Genomic DNA, 20741 nt, shown 5'->3' with positions numbered 1-20741 from the left:
CCAAGGGGGGAAAGTGGTGGGGGGGGGGGGGATGAATTGGGAGATTGGGATTGACATGTATACACTAATATGTATAAAATGGATAACTAATAAGAACCTTCTGTATAAAAAAATAAATAAAATTCAAAACTTCAAAAAAATAAAATAAAATACACACTAAAGGGCTCCCCTGGTGGCGCAGTGGTTGAGAGTCCACCTGCTGATGCAGGGGACATGGGTTCGTGCCCCGGTCCGGGAAGATCCCACATGCCACGGAGTGGCTAGGCCCTTGAGCCATGGCCGTTAAGCCTGCGCGTCCGGAGCCTGTGCTCCGCAACGGGAGAGGCCACAACAGTGAGAAGCCCGCATACCACAAAAACAAAACAAAAAAAAAAATACACACTAAAACAAAAATAAAACAAAGCGCAGCACAACACAATCTGCAGTTGGTTGAATATGCAAATGTGGAGATACGGAGAGCAAAAAAAAAATTTATACTCGGATTTTTGACTGTGCAGGGGGTCGGCGCTCCTAACCCCTGCATTTTTCAAGGGTCAACTATATTTTGTTTCAAGGTCAACAGTATTTGAGAACTACCCCTGTTCAATCTACCTTCTCTGGCCTAAAGAGCTTTGTCTCCATCTGAAATTGGAGCATTCAGTAAGCCAAAGGCATTCAGTAAGCCTTTGATTTTTCTGAATTCCATTGTCCCATTCCCTACTAATGATGCATCATTCTCTATTAATGATAATAACCACGTATCATAAATTCATAGAACAGAAAGCTGGGTAAGGGTTAAAGAAAAAAAGAATTCCAAGAGCAAGTTGGTGAAGACCAAGTGGATAAAACAAACAAATATAAAGGGAAGGATAAAGTAACCTGATAGGCAACGTGTAACTATGACCACAAATGAAAGACCAAGATAGATAAATCACAAGTTTGAAATTTTCACAAGTTAATCACCAAAAAGCCTAAGAAAGGATGTTACAAAACAAAAGTTGATCAGTTACCAGGAGTTGTCTTTTGTGAGTGAGGGCAATCTACTTCAACCTTCTATTTAACGCACCATACTGGCATCTTTTACATCCAAAGACAGCAGTTACAATGCAACCTCCATTAGAATCAGTTAGACTAAAGAGCCCAGTAGAGAACTTTCATCCCCCGCCCCCCCCAACCCCGCCATGTGTAGCCATTATTCTTAGTAGACTCCATTCCTGTGCCTCAGGGATCCTGAGTTCCATCTCCTTTTCTCTGATTGCTACAGGCCAATCTGACCTGGTGCTTAGCTCTCAGGCGGTCCCAATACACACAGAAATTGTGGCACTATTTCCTAGGCCCAAAGAGCTGCCCCAGTTTTGCTACCTCTGTAGGCATTGCTTGTTATTTCAGTCTGAGTTCTCAGTTGCAGAAACCAATTCTGGCTAATTTAACCAGAAAGGAGTTTGAAGATATCCTAGTAGGTCACAAGATCAATAGGAGAGCTGGAAAACCAGGATCAGAAAGTTAAAAAAAAAAAAAAAAAAAAGTTGGGACAAAAGGAAGCCCCACAGCACATACAGCAGGAACCACAAGTGACATGCTAGTGTGAAAGCCACTGCTGGCACCAGGGCTGCTTGTACTTGCTCCTGCAGGCCACCACTGCTATCGCAACAAACTCTAAGCTGTCCAAAGTCCTAGGTAGGAACATACCAACAGCCAAGTGTAGGATGTGTGCCTGCACGGTAACTGCTCAGGGGCAGGGAGAGAGCGTCTCACCTGCCTAGGCTTCCACTGGGGGCAGGGCTCTGCTTCCCACCAAGGCTCACACAAACAAGAGATCCCACAAACTAGAAAAGGAGTCTAGAAGGCGTGGCAGCAGAAAAAAGCCAAACATCTACCATATATTTTTCTTTTTTTTTTTTGGCTGCGTTGGGTCTTCATTGCTGCGCATGACCTTTCTCTAGTTGTGGCGAGCGGGGGCTGCTCTTCATTGCGGTGCACGGGCTTCTCAATGCAATGGTTTCTCTTGTTGCGGAGCACGAGCTCTAGGCATGCGGGCTTCAGTAGTTGCAGCACGCGGGCTCAGTAGTTACGGCACACGGGCCCTAGAGCACACAGGCTTCAGTAGCTGCAGCACGTGGGCTCAGTAGTTGTGGCGCATGGGCTTAGTTGCTCTGCGGCATGTGGGATCTTCCCGGACCAGAGATTAAACCCGTGTCCCCTGCATTGGCAGGCGGATTCTTAACCACCACGCCACCAGGGAAGTCCCCTCTACTATATATTTTTCCATCATTATCCCACAGCTATGACACTGTGACCTGGACATTCATTATTGACCCTTGTGGAAGGTATGGGGACAGAGACTCTGAGACACTCACCCAGCTCCAGCTCCGGAGGCTCCAAACTCCTTGAGACATTAAATAGGAACAAAGCCATTCCGAAGATTTAAACACCCACTAAACACTGTAGATGTGTCTGAAGAACTGCAAGGTATTATGGATTGACAGTTGCCTTGAAAAGGACTTGAGTTACATTCCAGTCCTCAGTAAAAAAAAAATGCCAAACGTCAACAAAGATTCTAAATGAAAATAGCAATTTCAGACTAATGAATAATACATTTAAAAAATGTCAGACTTCAGGCAAACCCGAAGGCCTATGGAGCAGTTAGGGTCTAGCCTGGAATTTGGCTATAAAGTGTGGGCCCTTCCTTCTTTTTCAGCCCCATGGCTGGCATTCTCATCCAGGCAACATCACCCCCGCCAGTTACCTTGAAAACCTCACCAGTTTCACTGCCTTAAAAATCTATTCTGTTACTACTATTCAATTAACTCTATTCTATTCCCTTTTTCTTGGCCACACGGCGTGGCATGTGGGATCCCTGACCAGAGATCGAACCCATGCCCCCCAGCAGTGGAAGCACAGAGTCTTAACCACTGGACCACCAGGGAAGTCCAATTAACTCTATTCTAGAACACAGACTTCATTCCTACTCAAAACATGGACCTTGGCTGCCTTTTCCTTTTACATAAATGTCAACTCCATAGCCAGATATTTAAGAAACACCACCAAATTTAGCCCTATGACTTCCTGACCTAAAACTTCTCCAGCCAGGTTAGCCTCCTCCCTCTTCTCCCAGTGAAGCTGACTTAGGTATATCTGACTGAGAGCTGTGGTCCTGTCACCTGAAATATGCTCCCCCTTCCCATCCCATCTGATCATCCAGACCCTATCCCATTCTCAGGACCCAGATGGACATCCTCCACCTCCCTCCTCCAGGAGATCTCACAAAACTCCAGTCCACACCGACTGGGTCACAAACAATTCCTGCACTGACCAAGACAGACAACATTACCATGATACAGTCTGGTATGATGTAGTGAAGTGGTGGGAAGGGCGGCAACTGGGGGGAATTTGCTCCAATTAAATTTGCTCCCATTTGTTCACAATTTTTTAAGACGCTGTGTTATAAGCTAATAACATTAGGTGCCTGTGGGGAAGGGAACTGGGTGGAGAGTTTGTTTTTTCTCTACTCTAGTCAGTTCCATATTTATTTATTCCAGGTCTATTATCACACTATTTAGCCCTATAGCATTTTAGTTTTTGATAAAGAAAAAGGTCTTGTTGCCCAAGATTTTTTTGGCTACTTTTGTGCCTTCTCTCTTACAGATGAATTTTTACTACTGTCGACTGAAAAAGATGGACGACCTAAAACTTCAGAATCATGTATTATTTGGCGAACTTTCTCAGGAGTTCAAGCCTGGAAGGCAGCCTCTCAGATAGCTCTGAGAAACTGCTCTGAAGAGGTAAGGGGAGAGCCAAGATATACAGGAGTTTTGTAACAAAGTCCAGATAGTGGGAACATCAAAAGATTAATTAAAGAAAACCACATATCTCAAGTTAATTAACTTGGCGCTTTTCTATGTATGGGAAGATGCAAGAGTCTGGGCTCACTGAAATCATCCCTTTGACATGCACCTTAGCTATCTGGGGCCAGTATCCTGTGCTCTCCCATCCTGAGTCCCCTCAGGGCTCAACAAGGTGGCTGCAGTGGCTGATCACTGGATGGCTGCAACATCCTTTGTTTACTGATAATGGCAGGCAGCATTCTTAGTCCACAGTATCCAGAAGCAAGTGGGGTACTGGTATGGAGCAGAGGTGCCTAAAAGAAGTCATCCTATCATTGTAAACTTCCAAACAATACAATTTATTGATTACTCTTTTACTGGAATGATTTTAAAAGTTGAAAATAAAAGCAATATGTACTCAATGTGTAAAATTAAGAAGAGAGAAAATAATTTATGCTGTCTTTAAGCCCTCTATCCAGAAATAACTACTGTTAACATTGTGACTTTTCTATATGTTTTTGCTTAAGCCTTTACATGGGAAAAAGTAAGAATAAACTATTTTCTATCCTGCTCTTCCCCCTCTACCCCCCACTCTATTTCTATTGTGCATTTGAAAGTTATTCAGCTTCTTCTCATCCAGGACAAACTAGCATTTAAGGTATTAAAAAGAACAACACAACTTGAGAATAAATAATAAAAATAAGAAAGCTTCAATGCAAGTTCAAGGCCTGAACCCCACCTGGGGGAGCAAGGTAGAAGGGAAATTTTTATTGTATATACTCTTTTGTACTTTGTAAAATTTGAAACACATGAATGTATTACCTTCACAAAATACACAAAATTGAAAAACAAAAATGAGGAAAAATTTTCAATGATTAAAAACACAATGCCAGTTAAACAAAACAGCTGTGTCAACCCAAGGACTGCCAGTGTAGTACCTCTACGCTTCTGTTACAGGTTCATTTTGGTTAATTAATTCAATACTGCCTTGGTTCTGCTATATTTCTTTTTTATATATGCATACTCTCTCTCAAAAGAGATTGCAAAATTAGGGAGGAAAAGAATGTTACATTTCTTTTGTATCTTCTTCATCGCCTAGGACTTGGAAAACACCTATGATATGTACTCAATATTTGGAACCATAAAAGTTTAGAATGGAAAAAGACCTTAAAGATCTAGTCCAGCGCTGTCATCTTATAGATGAAAAAACTGATGCATAGGAAATGTACAAAATTTATCCAACTATCACAGGATAAGAACTCAGGACTTTAAATGAATAAAGACAAAAGAAAAACAAAACTCACAATCACAATTTTAAGCTTTACTATAAAAACAAAAGATGTCCACTAGAGGGAGCCAATAGTCCATTAACTTGAAGAAGTTCCTATTGGCCCCTTCAAAAGACCTATAGGGTAATAATAAAGACTTTTTCCCAGAGCCACAGAAAATGGCTGAAGGGCCATAAACCTCAATCAATGTAAATTAGGATTTCTTTCACTAGAGGTAAAAATAGAGACTTTTCAAATCTCCAGCATTAAAAAAATGTTATTAGCATATAGTAAAATTTATTCTTTTTTTCTTGTGTGTGTGTGTGTGTGTACTGCTCTATCAATTTTAACACACATATACACTTTGTAAAACCACCATCACAATCAGCAAACAGAACAATTCAATTATTCACAAAAAACCTCCCTCCTGCTCTGACTTAGTCACACCTCCCACTGCACTGGATATGCACAGAAGCGTTCCATATAGATGTTCAGTGTTTATCCATTCACCCATAGGAACATTTGAATTAACAGAGATGCTATAAATATTTAGGTACAGAAGGGTAAGCTGGGATGAAGTGAGATGGTAGCATTGACATATATACACTACCAAATGTAAAATCAATAGCTAGTGGGAAGCAGCCGCATAGCACAGGGAGATCAGCTCAGTGCTTTGTGACCACCTAGAGGGGTGGGATAGGGAGAGTGGGAGGGAGATGCAAGAGGGAGGAGATATGGGGATATATGTATACATATAGCTGATTCACTTTGTTATACAGCAGAAACTAACACAACATTGTAAAGCAATTATACTCCAATAAAGATGTTAAAAATATATATATTCACATACAAGTTTTTGTGTGAACATAAGTTTTCATTTCTCCAGGGTAAAGGCCCAGGAGCAGGAATATGAAGTCATATATAAGTACATGTTTCACTTTAAAAGAGACTGCCAAACTGTTTTCCAAAGTGATTACCAATCTAGGCTTCCCACCATCAATGGAGGAGATTTCCAATTGCTCTGCATCCTCTCTTGATTTTGGCGTTATTAGTATTCTTATTTTAGCCATTCTACTAGATATGTAGTGGTATCTCACCATGGTTTTAATTTGCATTTCCCTAGTGCTAATGATGTTAAACATCTTTTCAAGTGCTTATTTGCTGTCTGTATATCTTTGATGAAGCATCTTTATATCTTTGATGAAGTATCTTTTCAAATCTATTATTTGTTGTTTGTTTTCTTACAGTTGAGTTTTGTGAATTCTTTATATATTCTTGATACCAGTTCACTGTCATATATGCGATTTACAAGTATTTTCTCCCCAACATTCGCTTGTCCTCTCATCCTCTTAACAGTGCCTTTCACATAGCAAAAGTTTTTAATTTTGATGAAGTCCAATTTATCATGTTTTTTCTTTTATAAATCATGCTTTTGGTGTCATGTCTAAAATCTCCTTGCCTAACCCCAGGGCATAAAGATTTTCTGTTTTTCTAAACTTTTTTTAGTTTTACATTGAATTCTATGAATGAATTTCTGTATTAAAAAAATTAGGTTTAGGTTGAGGTTCATTTTTTTGCATGTAGATGGATAGATGTCCAACTGCCCCAACATCGTGAGCATTGGTGGTATAGTGGTAAGCATAGCTGCCTTCTAATTGTTCCAACATCATTTGCCGAAAAGACTAATCGTTTTCCTTTAAGTTACCTTTACATCTTCGTCAAAAATCAACTGGCCATGTTTGTGTGTGTTTCTGGACTCTGTTCTGTTCCACTGACCCAAGTGTCCATCCAACCTTTCACCAACACCAGTCTTCATTACTGTGATTTTATAGGGTAAGTCTTGAAACTGGGTAGCATGACTCCTGCTTTTTAAATAAAAAACAGTGAAAGTCACGTTCAAGAAAGCTGACAAAATCTACATAACAAATTTTAGGTTCAAATTAAACATTTTGGAAATAAGCCAGAAAAAAAGCAAATATGAGGGAAAAGACAGAAAGAAAAGGAGAGAGAAATGAAGTAGAAGAAAAAGAAAAGGGGAAAGAAGTGGGAACATGCCAGTCATACACATAAAGTGGTATAAACAGAGAAAGAAATAGAGAAGGAAAGAAAAAAAGGAACAGGAAGAAGGAAAATAAAAAGAAAATGGTTCCCTGCACATTAGATCACAAGCACTACACCCGAGCCAGTGAATTTCTATCCGTAAGCCATGAACACCTTGGTTACAACTGCATACCAGAGCTAGCATCAGTAGTAAGAACAGGGCAAGGGCCCAGTGGAGGCTCCAGACCAAGGACCCATCCTGCTAAAGATCTAAAACCGGCCAAACACTTTCCTCATTTAATAGTCCAAAACAAGCAATGATCATAATACACACCTCTATTTCTATATAACCCACTTCATTAGGTTTAAATAATCCTATGTAACTGTCTGTTCCCATACATAAATGGGCCGATTCAATGATCACCATGGAATTTACTGATGCTTTGTTTAGAGGTTTCAAAGAAATAACTGTCTAGTTCTCTGAGGATGAACTATCCACCCTGTCTACCGTACGGGGCTGTCACGAAGATCAAATGAGATCATAAAGAATTGCTTCATAAACTGAAATTTCTTATAAAAATACAAGGTAGTATCACTGGTTGGTTCTCTTCATCCAAAGTCTGGGGCCACGAAGCTTTGTTAGACACAGATGACAGCATATGGCTCAACTATGAGGACCCTTTAGTGAAATCGAAAATTGTCTCCACTGGCAGCCAGTCCAGCTCTCTTTCTAGTCACCCATGTTACTAACAGCAAAGAGTGGTTCAGTAAATAGCTCTGGGCCCTTCTCTGCAAAATCTCCTCTGTTAGGGACATTCAGATATTAGGATCTCACTTTCCTTTCTTACACACAAAAATTCACTATTTCCCCCTACTTTCTATACTTAACTCTTGGATTCTTGAAAAATAAAATCATAGTTAACAAATGTAAATGCAGTCACACAGCAAATATGACATGTTTTTAAACTAAAAATAAGATTTGACACATTCCAAAATAAAAGCTTCACTCATCATTTCTGTTATAAAATTCTCCTGTGGTGTGTGTGTAATTTCTGTCTTTAAAAAATACTCTAAGAGTCTTTATATTTCATGTTGCTTTCTCTAACTATGCCTTTCTGTAATTCACAGACCCAGGAAACCACCTATCCCCTGCTATATTTATGTAAGTGTTTAAGCTGATTATGTTTACCTTACCTCCTTTATTTGAGAAGACAGCTGATCATTTAATATGTATTACATAGTATTTTATACATTACTGGAATTCTGTGAATATATGAACGTGTGTTGACTACACTAAATATTTCTGGTTTATGATTCTGTTTACTCATTCGGTCATTAGTTTATTTAATAAGTTAGTCAACCTCATGTCATGGCAATGGAGGCAGTCTGACACGCCACAAGAACACAGGCTTCAGAGATAGAGACCTCAGTTTAAATCCTGACTCTTACTACTACCTGAGTAACTTTGGACAAGTTAGTAACTTTGGCCTCATTAATTTCCTAATCTTTAAGATCAAGATAATACCACCAACATCTACAGGTGCTGAGTTCAATGACGACTATGCAATGAGTCTGGCACATCACAGGTGTTGTTGCTACCAGTTCCTTTCTTAGACCTTAGAACTAAGGTCTAAGAAAGTTCTAAGTAAGAACTTAGTAAGATGCTGTACATCTGAAACTAATATAATATTGTAAATTAACTTATACTTTAATTAAAAAAACACAGGCAATTTAAAAAAAAGAAAAAGAATCCCCAGTGAAGTATGGCATTTGGAACCAAGGAGAGAGTTTCCACTGCCTGATACTAATAAGCACTGTGGTCTCAGAACAGGCTACAATCACCCAGGATTCTAATTAAAAGTTGGATCAGTAAGCTAGAAATAACTGCCAAACGGAGAGACCATTAATTGCCCAGCTGACAATCTTGACATCTAGAAGAGGGAGATTGCTGATGAAATTCCATGACGAAGTTAGATCCTAAACATACAAAGTTGTCTGGCCTTAGCCTTGGTGCTGGTGACCACCCTCACCTTGCTCTGCAGCCTTTCTCAGCCTCTAGTCCCCAAAGGAACCAAAGAAATGACTCAGATAGGAAACAGTCACGTTTTCTCTGCTCAAACCCAGGTGCCCCAGTGGCCCCAAAATGCCTCACTGAATGTGCTGTAAGGGAATTCCTTATTCTTCTGTTGGAGTAAAAGGCAGCAAATATTAAGGGCCCATCATCTTCATTTCTTCACTTAATACCTCTCAGGTTCTTAGCACTTTGGTAGCCCTCTCTGTAGATAGCTCAACAATTCCTCTTTTCGGGACTCGTGTGACTTCATTCCTCTTTAGTATTCTCCCATTCCCTGAATCCTAGGCAGGTCTCCTCCACCTCCAGCAATGAAACAGTCTAGCATGCAGTGAGGACAGAAGTGTCAGCAGAGAGACATCCTTGCCCTCAGATTATTGGGTAGTAAGTGAGCAATCATAAAACAGCACTAAAACATGAGCAAAAATGTTTAGGAAAAAGTAGACATCGGGGAATTCTAGTACAACTCTTCATTATAGACCTGAGCTCCACTTAAAGATCAGACGCCTCTGCCACTAACCCCCTGAATACACACCTTCACACTGCTCAGAAAGGTGCAAGACAGAACTACTGTTTCACCCTTTCAGGTTCCCCAGGAGAGGTACTAAGCTACTATAGCCATCCTCCCAGTGTGCAAAAGGCACAAAAAGTCTTCCTTACTTAAAAGCCACCGCAACAAAAGACTACTTAAGGGGTGCTCTATGAAGAAGAGAGCACCAAGAAAAACTGTAATCAATTTTACTGTAGCAGCAGATTCAGTTCTCCACCCAACAAATCATAAGTTGAAGCATCACGCCCATGGACAAGTAAGTTCTTCCACATGAGGAATTTTCAATAGACTGACCAGATCCACTGGTCCTCCCCAAACTCCTCCCCTTCGGGGCTGACTTGTTGCCATTACCTGTACAAGTGACGGTTGTCTTCAAAATCTTCCTGGCCCCATTTTCCCTTGATGTCTTCAATAACGTGATTCTTCAGGAATTTTTTTAGCAGCTGGACTGTCTGTTTGCGGGTCACTTCAGGGCCAAAGTTTTGGCTGCGCCTCAACAGCTCGTGTAGCCAATCCACAGCTTCGGCCGCTGTGAAGCAACGTTCATAACTTTTGAAACGACACCGATGTTTCCGTAACGGCATCTTGGTGCGAAAAAGCTCGACCGTTTCATTCCACTAGGGGCAAAAAGAGAGGAATGCATTTACTGATCGATTGAGTTTTTTACAAGGTTATTACATCCCAAATATTTAAGACAATGAATGCAGTTTTTCCATTTAAAAGACTGCCTTAAGGGGACTTCCCTGGTAGCGCAATGGTTAAGAATCCGCCTGCCAATGCAAGGGACACAGGTTCGAGCTCTGGTCGGGGAAGATCCCACACGCTGCGGAGCAACTAAGCCCATGCACCACAACTACTGGGCCTGCGCTCTAGAGCCCACGAGCCACAACTACTTTAGCCCACGTGCCTAGAGCCCATGTTCTGCAACGAGAAGCCACTGCAACGAGAAGCCCGTGCATCGCAACGAAGGGTAGCCCCCTCTCGCTGCAACTAGAGAAAGCCCATGTGCAGCAACGAAGACCCAACATAGCAAAAGATAAATAAATTAATTAATTTAAAATTTAATTAATTTTTTATTTACAACCTTTACATGCTAAAGAGAAAGTAACTTTTACAAATGCATTTACTCATGCAATAAATATTTACTGGAGATGTTGCCATCAAGTTGTCCAATGATGTGAACTTAAGGATTTTTACATTAATGAGAAACATATGAACAAAAATAATGGTAAAACTGAGCTCAATATGCATAATTCACTTCTTAGAGCCCTGTGTTTAATACGAGTTTACCTCATTCAGCAAGTATTTACTGTTTGTTACACGAAAGGCACTGTATGGGGAGAGGAAAAGGGAGATGCATAACATGTACTTGGTGTCAAAGCATGTTTAAAAATTCTGCATTATATTTTCCTATTTAAAAAAAATCTACCTGGTCCAGAAAGATTCCACATGCAGCAGAGCAACTAAGCCCGTGCGCCACAACTCCTGAGCCTGCGCTCTAGAGCCCACGAGCCACAATTACTGAGCCTGCATGCTGCAACTACTGAAGCCCGCGTGCCTAGAGCCCATGTTCCACAACGAGAAGCCACCGCAATAAGAAGCCCGCGCACCACAATGGAAGAGTAGTCCCCGCTCGCTGCAACCAGAGAAAGCCCGCGCACAGCAACCAAGACCCAACACAGCAAAAGATAAGTAAATTAATTATTTTTTTTTTTAAAAATCTAGACATCCAAGCCATCATCAGCCATCCCTAAATTAAATGAAATGTTCACATATGGTGTTCTTCCTGCATAATTACTCCAACATTTTCTTAGGACCCTCGTCTTCCCACCATTCCTCCTAAAAGTCCCGAAACCTCAGAGTCTTACTCTCATAACCATTCTCTCTCCTCTCATGCTCCTCTTTCAAGTCTGTCACTTTACAGACTCTGAACCTTATTTTTCACCTACCTTCCTAATGAAATCAGCTCTTCGGATTTCACCTTTTTCTTTCAGTGATAGTTCTGACCTCAGCATATTCTTTTTATTTTGCCCAACACTGGTTCCTTGTCTTCTCTTCCAACCAGGCCTCTTCTTCCAGGTTTCTCTTCATATGCTCTACTGCCCAATCACCTCTGCACCTGTTGTCCCATTTCTCTTCTCCCTTTGATGGCTAACTTTCTCAGCCACAGTAATCATTCCTGAGTATACAACACCAGGTGCTTCAAGGGCCCAGGTAGGGTCTGTGCAAACAGGCATCCTGGATGTGCAGCACCAGGCACAACAAACACACAGTTGGTACTCAACAAGCAAATGCCTAACTGGTCTTTCACTTTCCTTATTTTTTTTTTAACTACCCCCTAACTTCAGGCAACTTAATTCTACTTTGACTCCCAGTCATGTCTTTCTCCTGGCCAAACTCAAACATCTTTTTGTCCTATGCATATCAATCTTTCTACTTCATTTGACACTACTATAAGCCATACTCCAAATTAAGTTGGTCCAGATTTAAACTTTTTCTTTTTAACTTTCTTAAAACCACACACAGAGCTTCCCTGGTGGCGCAGTGGTTGAGAGTCCGCCTGCCGATGCAGGGGACACGGGTTCGTGCCCCGGTCCGGGAAGATCCCACATGCCGCGGAGCGGCTGGGCCCGTGAGCCATGGCCGCTGAGCCTGCGCGTCCGGAGCCTGTGCTCTTCAACGGAAGAGGCCACAACAGCGAGAGGCCCGAGTACCGCAAAAAAACAAACAAAAACAAACAAACAAAGAAAAACACACACAAAAACAATACAAGCTGTAGAGTAAGATAACCTATAACCAGAATTTCTAAAACAAAACAAAAAATTCAAATCAAGAAAGGAGAGACACTCCATAGAAAAATGGGAAAACACTTAAACAGGCACTTCACATAAAAGAACCTCCAAATTTACCATAACATATGCAGATATTCAATCTCATTAATTAGCAGTGAAATGCAAAAGAAATCTATAATGCAATACCACTACATGCCTACAGAATGGCTAAAATGAAAAAGACAGGCAATATACTAAGTGTTACCAAGGGAATGTGGAACAACTGGAAATTATATGCACACTGTATAACCCAGCAATTCCATTCTTAAGTATATATGCCACAGAAATATGTTCACCAAAAGCCACCCTGCTCGTAATAGCACTATCTTAGTAGACAAAAACAACCCAAATATCCACCAACATAAGAACAGATATTGATTCATGCAATGGAATGCTGCACAGCGATGAGAATGAACTATTGCTACATGCAATAACATAGATGAATAACATAGATAAAATATAATTGATATAAGAAGGCCAGATGTGAAAAGTACTATATGATTGTATTTACATAAAGTTTAAAAGCAGACAAAAGCTAATCCATGGTATTAGAAATCAAAGTAGTGGTTAATTTGTATGGAGGTAGAAACTGGGAGGGGTAGAGGGACATCTGGGCTGCTGGTAATGTCATATTTCTTGATGTGGGCATTGGTTAAATGGGGCGCTCACATTGTAAAAATGCACTGAGTTGTACGCCTATAATTTGTGTGCTTTTCTGTACATGTTATGCAGAATAAAGGGCTAAAAACAAAACACACATACACATACACACACACACACACACACACACACACGCTCATATATTAAAATCCTCCTTGAGAGCAATCCACAATTTTAAATTACCAACCTGAAAGTTGATAAATATGAACTAGCTGATTGTGCTGGTAAACTGAATGTGGAAGAGATTAAGGAGGGTAGCCGAAGAAGAAACGAAGTGAGTGGATGAAAGAGGGACTTGAATGTAAACAGAGGAGAAGCAGGGCAAACTGGCTAGAATGAAATAATGAACAGCAGAAAGAGAGCCCAGGAAGAGTCCATGAACGCTGATTTAAGTTCACTCTCTACCCACCTCCCTCACCAAGTTACTGTGACGTCTCTCGTGAGATCACGCTTACGAAAGCCCTCTGTAAAAGATAAGGCATTCCGCAAGCATAAGGAGAATATATAAAATTCCCAGGATAATCTCTTGAAACAAATTACAGGTTCAATCTATTCTGGAGCTAGAAGGAAACTTTGGGGCAAAATTAAGATCCAAAGAGGACAGGCAAGTTGGCACATGTCACTCAGGTATTTAGTCTCATAATGAGATCTGGAAACCTGCTCTATGGTCTCCTTCTCGAGTGGTCATTTCATTATAACAAGAACCTACAAACTTCAACATAGCTTTAAACAATTTCCACATATTTTTAAACATTGGCTGTTTGGGTCTTTTTTTCAATTCCCTGCTGACACCAACCTTGCATTTCAGTCCTGATTAATATATGTTGGGAGATGGGGAGGAAAGAAGAGTTAATTTAAAAAAAGTTTTATTTATTTTAGGTTGATTGATAAATTTAATGCATAGTATTTATGCATTACTTAATAAAAGAATGAAGATACAGCTCTCTGGGACCCAATATTTCAAAATATAAGTAAATATGCCTGTTATTTGACTCAAGCTGGTTAGCAGTTCCTCTACTGTCACTTTACAGAATAATGCACACTGTAACAAATTAAATGCAGAAATATATACAAAAGACTCTGCCCTGTCTCTCTCCAATCCCACATATCTATTAATCATACATACACATATATAGAATCCTTCCCTTTGTATGTATGTATTGTTTATTATCACTGTCGCTGTTTGCTTCCTTTTTGAAGAAATGAGATCAACCATATTGTACATATTATCCTACAACTTGCTTTTGCATTAAACATTCCAGGATATCTTTGTGTCAGTACCTATAGATATAGCCCATTTTATGAATGAATGAGTTCCATAATTTATTCAACCATTTTCCAACTAATGGGCATGCAGCTGTTTCCAGTTTGTTGTTTCACAAGTATATCCTTGTTTACATAACCTAACGTATCAATCCTTTTATTTATTTATTTTTGATAGAATAGATTTCTAAAGGGTATCAGCTTATTTAAACCAGTTGTAGCAATTCACACTCCCAGCAATGCTGTATGAGCCTGCTGCCTTACCTCTGGCCATTCATAGATATTATCATTCTTTTGTCTGTCAATCTACACACAAGAAATGGTATCTTTATATTTTGTTTGTATTTTCCTGCCTTTATCTTCAGTCATTTTTATTTCTTCATTTGAGACTTACCATTTTTCTTCTGGGTTGTCTTTCTCTATCTTTCACTTAATTTTAAGAACTGTTTAAATCTAGAATTTGAATCTAAGTGCGTAGAAGTCAGGAAAGTTACTCTATTTTGCTCAGTTCAGTATCCCCACAACTGAGGACAGTGCCTGACATACAGTACATGTGTTTAATAAATACGTATTGAATGAATATAAATAGGGAATATTAATCCTTTTTCAAATATATTAGAAATGTTTTCCCCTGACTTATCAATTTGTTTATTTGGTCTCTAGCTATATAAAGGTTTCACTGATGATTATATTGTTTTAAGAAAACAAATATATCTTCTTATCTTTATAGCTTCAGGGTTTACTCCCTCAATTAGGAAAGTTTCCCTATCCTGAGATATTAAAAATACTTATCAAATTTTTCTTTTAATATTTTACAGGGATTTTAATATTTGAATCTTCAACTGAAATTTTTTATGTTGTGAGGAGATCTCCAACTCTATTTTCTCCCAAATGGAGAGTCAATTATGCTACCCTTCTCTCACTAAACTGAAACAGTAAGCTACCTTACATACTACCTTTCTTGATTCTGTTTCTTTCTTTTTTTTTTTTAATAGCTAGCTATGAACGAACTTTGAAACTGTTAATGTTTTACTTTACTATTCTTTTTTACTTTTTAACTTTTCATTTTGGTTTTTTTGTTTGTTTTTTAATTAATTTTATTTATTTATTTTGCTGCATTGGGTCTTCGTTGTTGCACACAGGCTTTCTCTAGTTGTGGCGAGTGGGGGCTACTCTTTGTTGCAGTGCGTGGGCTTCTCACTGCGGTGTCTTCTCTTGTTGCGGAGCACAGGCTCTAGGTGCGCAGGCTTCAGTAGTTGTGGTGCATGGGCTTAGCTGCTCCGTGGCATGTGGTATCTTCCTGGACCAGGGCTCGAACCCAGGCTCGCCTGCACTGGCAGGCAAATTCTTAACCACTGCACCAACAGGGAAGTCCTTGATTCTGTTTCTGAACTCTTTTTTTTTTTAATCCCACTGAGCTGTTTGTCTATTCCTGAACAATACTACACTGGTGTGATTACAGTCTATTAATACTAAATTTAAATTTCTGGTAAGTCAAAGTCACCTATAGTCATCTTTTTTAAAACCTTTTAATTCCTCCACTTTTACTCTTCTGTATGAGCTTTCTACTCAATGCATCCCCACACAGGGGGGAAAAAAATCTATTAGGATTCTGATTGGTTTTTTAGCTATTCTGGTGATAGCTAGTTTTCATTTTACACTAGAAATTTTCTAAGAAGACATCCTTATCAAAGCCTCATATCTCTTTTTTAGAAAAATTCATAAAAAGAATTTTGAATTTATTTATTTTGATTTTTAATACCATTTAACATTAGAATATTTACTCAATCCATGAGACACTTCAGATTTTCAAAACCTAGCAAGGACCGTGATCTCTGCTCCCACGTATTTCCAAAAATAATTCAGTCATTATTTGGCTACTCTGCCAAGAAAGAAAAAGTTATCTTTAAAATAACTCACTATCCTCAGTAACATTTAGAAAGAAAATATCCTACGTCAACAAAGAACTAGATAGAGCTTGAGAATGTGATTGTTTCAACGACGTATTACGAGACAATCTTTATAGCAAAGGGGACATAACAGATTTGTTTTGTGATTAAAAAACATTTTTTGTCTATTTCAAACCCCTAGTTTAAGGCATAAAGAATCATACAACTGGGGCTTCCCTGGTGGCGCAGTGGTTAAGAATCCACCTGCCAATGCAGGGGATACGGTGTTCGAGTCCTGCTCCAGGAAGATCCCACATACCGCGGAGCAACTAAGCCCGTGCTCCACAACTATTGAGCCTGCGCTCTAAAGCCCGCAAGCCACAACTGCCGAGCCCACGTGCCACAACTACTGAAGGCCGTGCGCCTAGAGCCAGTGCTCCGCAACAAGAGAATGAGAAGCCCACGCACCACAAGGAAGGAGACCCCACTCGCCGCAACTAGAGAAAGCCGGCATGCAGCAACAAAGACCCAACACAGCCAAAGATAAAAATAAAATAAATTTATATTAAAAAAATCATACAACTGTTTTTGCTTAACGTGACAAATACTGAGTGTTGAAATGTGCTTCCTATTCTTTTCTCTTGAATACTTATTCCATTTCTTTACTTCTTAATATCAAAAATATTATGATATAGCACCTGGCCAGGGACTTCAGAGGCAAACAAACGCTAGATCTAGATGTACTTGCCACATACTGGCAGTGTGAACTTGGTCAAGTCAGTTCACCCCTTTACACCTCAATAAAATGAGGGAATTGGCCTACATAATCTTTAGAGTCCATTCAAACTCTCAGATTCAATGATGGCTGTAAGTCTTTTAAAGTTTCCTAGTTGCATCAGAAGATACAGACATCTCAGAACTAAGTTCAAAGAAAGGATCAGTAGATTTAAGCAGTTTCAGAAAAAGCAATTGTCTTTCTCATTATTTCTTTTCTTTTCTTTTTTAATTTATTTTTGGCTGTTTTGGGTCTTCATTGCTGCGCACGGGCTTTCTCTAGTTGTGGTGAGCGGGGGCTACTCTTCGTTGCGGTGCGAGGGCTTCTCATTGTCATGGTTTCTCTTGTTGCAGAGCACGGGCTCTAGGCGCACAGGCTTCAGTAGTTGTGGCATGTGGGCTCAGTAGTTGTGGCTCGTGGGCTCTACAGCGTAGGCTCAGTCGTTGTGGCGCACAGGCTTAGTTGCTCCGTGGCATGTTGGACCTTCCCAGACCAGGGCTTGAACCCGTGTCCCCTGCATTGGCAGGTGGATTCTTAACCACTCTGCCACCAGGGAAGCCCTCTCATTATTTCTTTTTAACTAATGAACTATTTCATATGTGGGTTAAAATGAAAGCTATTTCAGTGAAGATGAATAAGTTGCTAATTAGCTTCCATATTCACCATGAATTGACTTACAGTGTCTGTCATTTTATTTTGGGCATAGAAATTTACCTACTTCATAAAATGCTATTTTCAGATAAGACTTTGGTGTCTTAGAAAATGGAGCTGTACATGGTTTGAGAAAGTATAGTGATCCATGAAAGGAGGAAGTAAACGCCTGCTCTTTGTGTACCAATAGGTTTTTCCCAAGCTTTTCCTGAAGATTAGCTTGAGGATGATGTTGGGAGAAGATGGAAATGCTAAGCTGGGAGCCAGGGAGGAAAGGCGAGCTGGGGCAGGTAAGTACAGAGGACTAATCACAAACTTTATGATTTAACTGATTAAAGCTGTAAAGCACAACTGAATTATGTTCAGGGAAACAGAGATTTTACAATGAGGGGAAAGTACCTGTAATGACTACAGAGATCACTGATAAATCAGTAATATTCACTTTAAAAAAATGGCTATTGTTTTCTGTGTTTTCAAAAATCTTAGTTTACGATCAAGATTCTCAAATAGAATAAAGTTGAGAACTGAATTGACTACCTTGGAAATTCTGGTGATATTTAGGTATTTTCATTAATTATTCACATATTTAATTTCCTACTTAACTTGATCAGTCTTGGCTAAATCTGACTCGAATATCACTTCTTGGGGATTGAAGACTTCTGAAGAACAGGGTACTTTTCTTTGTAAATTCCTTTGATAATATTTTAATGTGACTCAGAATCAAGAATGCCTTTCACAAAGGCACTCTGCATTTATAAAATGTGGTACTTCAAACAATTCTGTGAATGAGATTAAAAAACAGTTCCAATTACCATGTAATTTATTTTTTTAGTCTAAAGCTGGAAGAATGAGAACTGGTTACCCCAAGATCCAGAGTCTCTCTCTATTTCCCCTGCATTAGTGCTGTGAATAAATTGGCAGTAGGGGAGTGTTATTTTCCCTCCACAAAGAATAGTAAAGTTTTTGAAAGTCCCTGATAAGGCACAACTTGTATCTCATCCTTAAAGATGGACCTACCAACACACCATTGTAAAGCAATTATACTCCAATAAAGATGTTAAAAAAAAAAAAAAAAAAAGATGGACCTACCAATAGCCTTGACCCCAGATGGTTTCAAGTGGTAGAGGCAACTGTGAAGTGGAAGCAGATATGAAAAGAGGTTTTATAAAATCCTATTTGTTCCCTGCTACCAGCATCCATACCTCTTAGAGGCAGGTCCAAAGGAAAACCTAAATTTATATGTGTTGAAGTTTTTTTCAATGAATGAATCATTATAGGTGTCTGTAGTACATTGTTTGCAAAGATGACTACGGTAACTCCTTCCATCCTGTTCTCACCTTTTCCTGGATATCCCTTAGGGTGCATAGAACAATGAGCCTAATTCCCAAGTTAGCTGGGGCCAGAGAAGTGTTGACGACCAAGGAGAGCAGTCCTTTCCTCCCAAATCACCTTTAAGCTTTCATAGAAAGTTGTCTAAAACTTACTCTAGACATTACCAAATTATCGCCACTTACTCCATTATGAAATCGCTAAAATCACTTGCTCCAGGTCACAAAGAAATCAAGTACGCCTCATAACTCTGATTACCAAAGCTCTTCTCCCAGGAAAACAGTCAGCACCCTGGACCAGGGTCTGCAAAGGCTCTTTCAAACCATAAGTCCGCCCCTCCTCATTTAGGTCGGTGCTCGCAGAAAAAGAAACGTCAGGAGCCGGAAACGTGGCCAGGGCGATCCACCTCTGTTCTAGGCACCGTTAGAAAGAACCTCAAGTGTCACCACAAGTGACACTCGGGACGGAGACACGCTCCAGGCGGCGGGTGGCCCTAAAGTTACGGACTGCGGCGTTGGATTCCGGAGGACAGGAGAGGGGAGAGGGGTGTCACCCTGGTCTTCCGGGCGCTTTAAACAGGGAGGCGCCGTTGATCGGCGAGAACCCAGCCAACGTCTCGGGGTCGAAGCTGCGCCCACCCTGGACGGGCTGGGCCCCAGGCCCGGTTAGCCTTACTTTGAGCGTCGTCCAGAATACCGCCGCCCGACCCGAAACATGTCCCGCCTCCAGACCCGGGCCCGGCCTGCCCTGGAGAAGCGAGGACTGACGAGTACGCAGTCCGCACTCAGGCCGGGGCCTCGCTTCGCCCAGATCCCGGTATGCACACTCACCAGCCTGGTGGCCCGGTATGGCCCGGGCCCCACGATGCGGTGCTCCATGGCCCGCACGCAGCGGCGGCCGCGGCCACACCAACGCAGGTCCCAGAGAGTCCTAGGCGCCGCAGTTTGAATCCCGAGCCCACGCGCTGCAGGCGCTGATTGGGCTGTGCGGCGGCACGTGACGGGAACTGCGGGGCGGGGCCGCCGGGGCCCCACGGAGGGGGCGGTGGGCGTCTCCTCCGACACCTACTGCTGCGGAGCGGCAGTAGGTTCACAACCGCCAGGGGTGGAGTCCGCGGCCCACCCTCGCCCACCCCGCGCACACGCAAGCAGTCTCCGCAGAAGGGTCGATGAACGTGTGTAATCCAGTGACCGAAAGCCGGTTGGACTGGAGAGGCAAATCCCTGTCCGCCCTTCCAAGTGCACCGTGAACCTGGTGGTGCGGCGAAGATTGGGAGAAGTGGGTAGTGAAAGGAAGCGAGGGGACAGCCTCTTCAAGTGGAGGGACATGTAAAAACTAGATAAGAGCTCTTGGCCACAGGGAGTGTAGACAGCGTTTAAGAACAACAAAGAGCTGGAAACAAGCCCCATTCAGCTTCCTGTGTTGTTCTTCTGGTAGAGTAGTCTTTCCCTGGAATTTGAGTTCTTTGTTTTTTGGATCTGACTGAAATTTTCAGTCCTATGCCACAGGGCTCTGAGTCCATTTTGCTGCTCAGAATTTTCCCCCTAGGAATTGATGGTGTGATTTGCAATTGTTCAAAGGGATAAATGAGGTCACCACTCTATGCCTATA

General features: G+C 41.0%; 1 protein-coding gene across 2 annotated transcripts in view; it reads right to left on the bottom strand.

The window, feature by feature from the left end:
- Positions 1 to 20058, bottom strand: part of DEPDC1B (DEP domain containing 1B) — an 87714-nt gene extending 67656 nt beyond the window's left edge. For both annotated transcript variants that reach the window (XM_024765379.1, XM_024765380.1), the window contains exons 1-2: positions 19961 to 20058; positions 10084 to 10349 (exon numbers count right to left, since the gene is read on the bottom strand). In XM_024765379.1, coding sequence (XP_024621147.1) covers positions 10084 to 10349; positions 19961 to 20008 — 314 coding nt within the window. In that variant the 5' untranslated portion in view covers positions 20009 to 20058. The remainder of the gene's footprint in view (positions 1 to 10083; positions 10350 to 19960) is intronic.
- Positions 20059 to 20741: the final 683 nt, after the last annotated feature.

The sequence above is a fragment of the Neophocaena asiaeorientalis genome, unplaced genomic scaffold, assembly GCF_003031525.2.
Source record: "Neophocaena asiaeorientalis asiaeorientalis breed wild unplaced genomic scaffold, Neophocaena_asiaeorientalis_V1.1 scaffold198, whole genome shotgun sequence".
In the NCBI taxonomy this organism is placed as follows: domain Eukaryota; kingdom Metazoa; phylum Chordata; class Mammalia; order Artiodactyla; family Phocoenidae; genus Neophocaena; species Neophocaena asiaeorientalis.
Note: the sequence above shows the minus strand (reverse complement) of the source record. Positions and strands in the feature narration are given on the sequence as shown.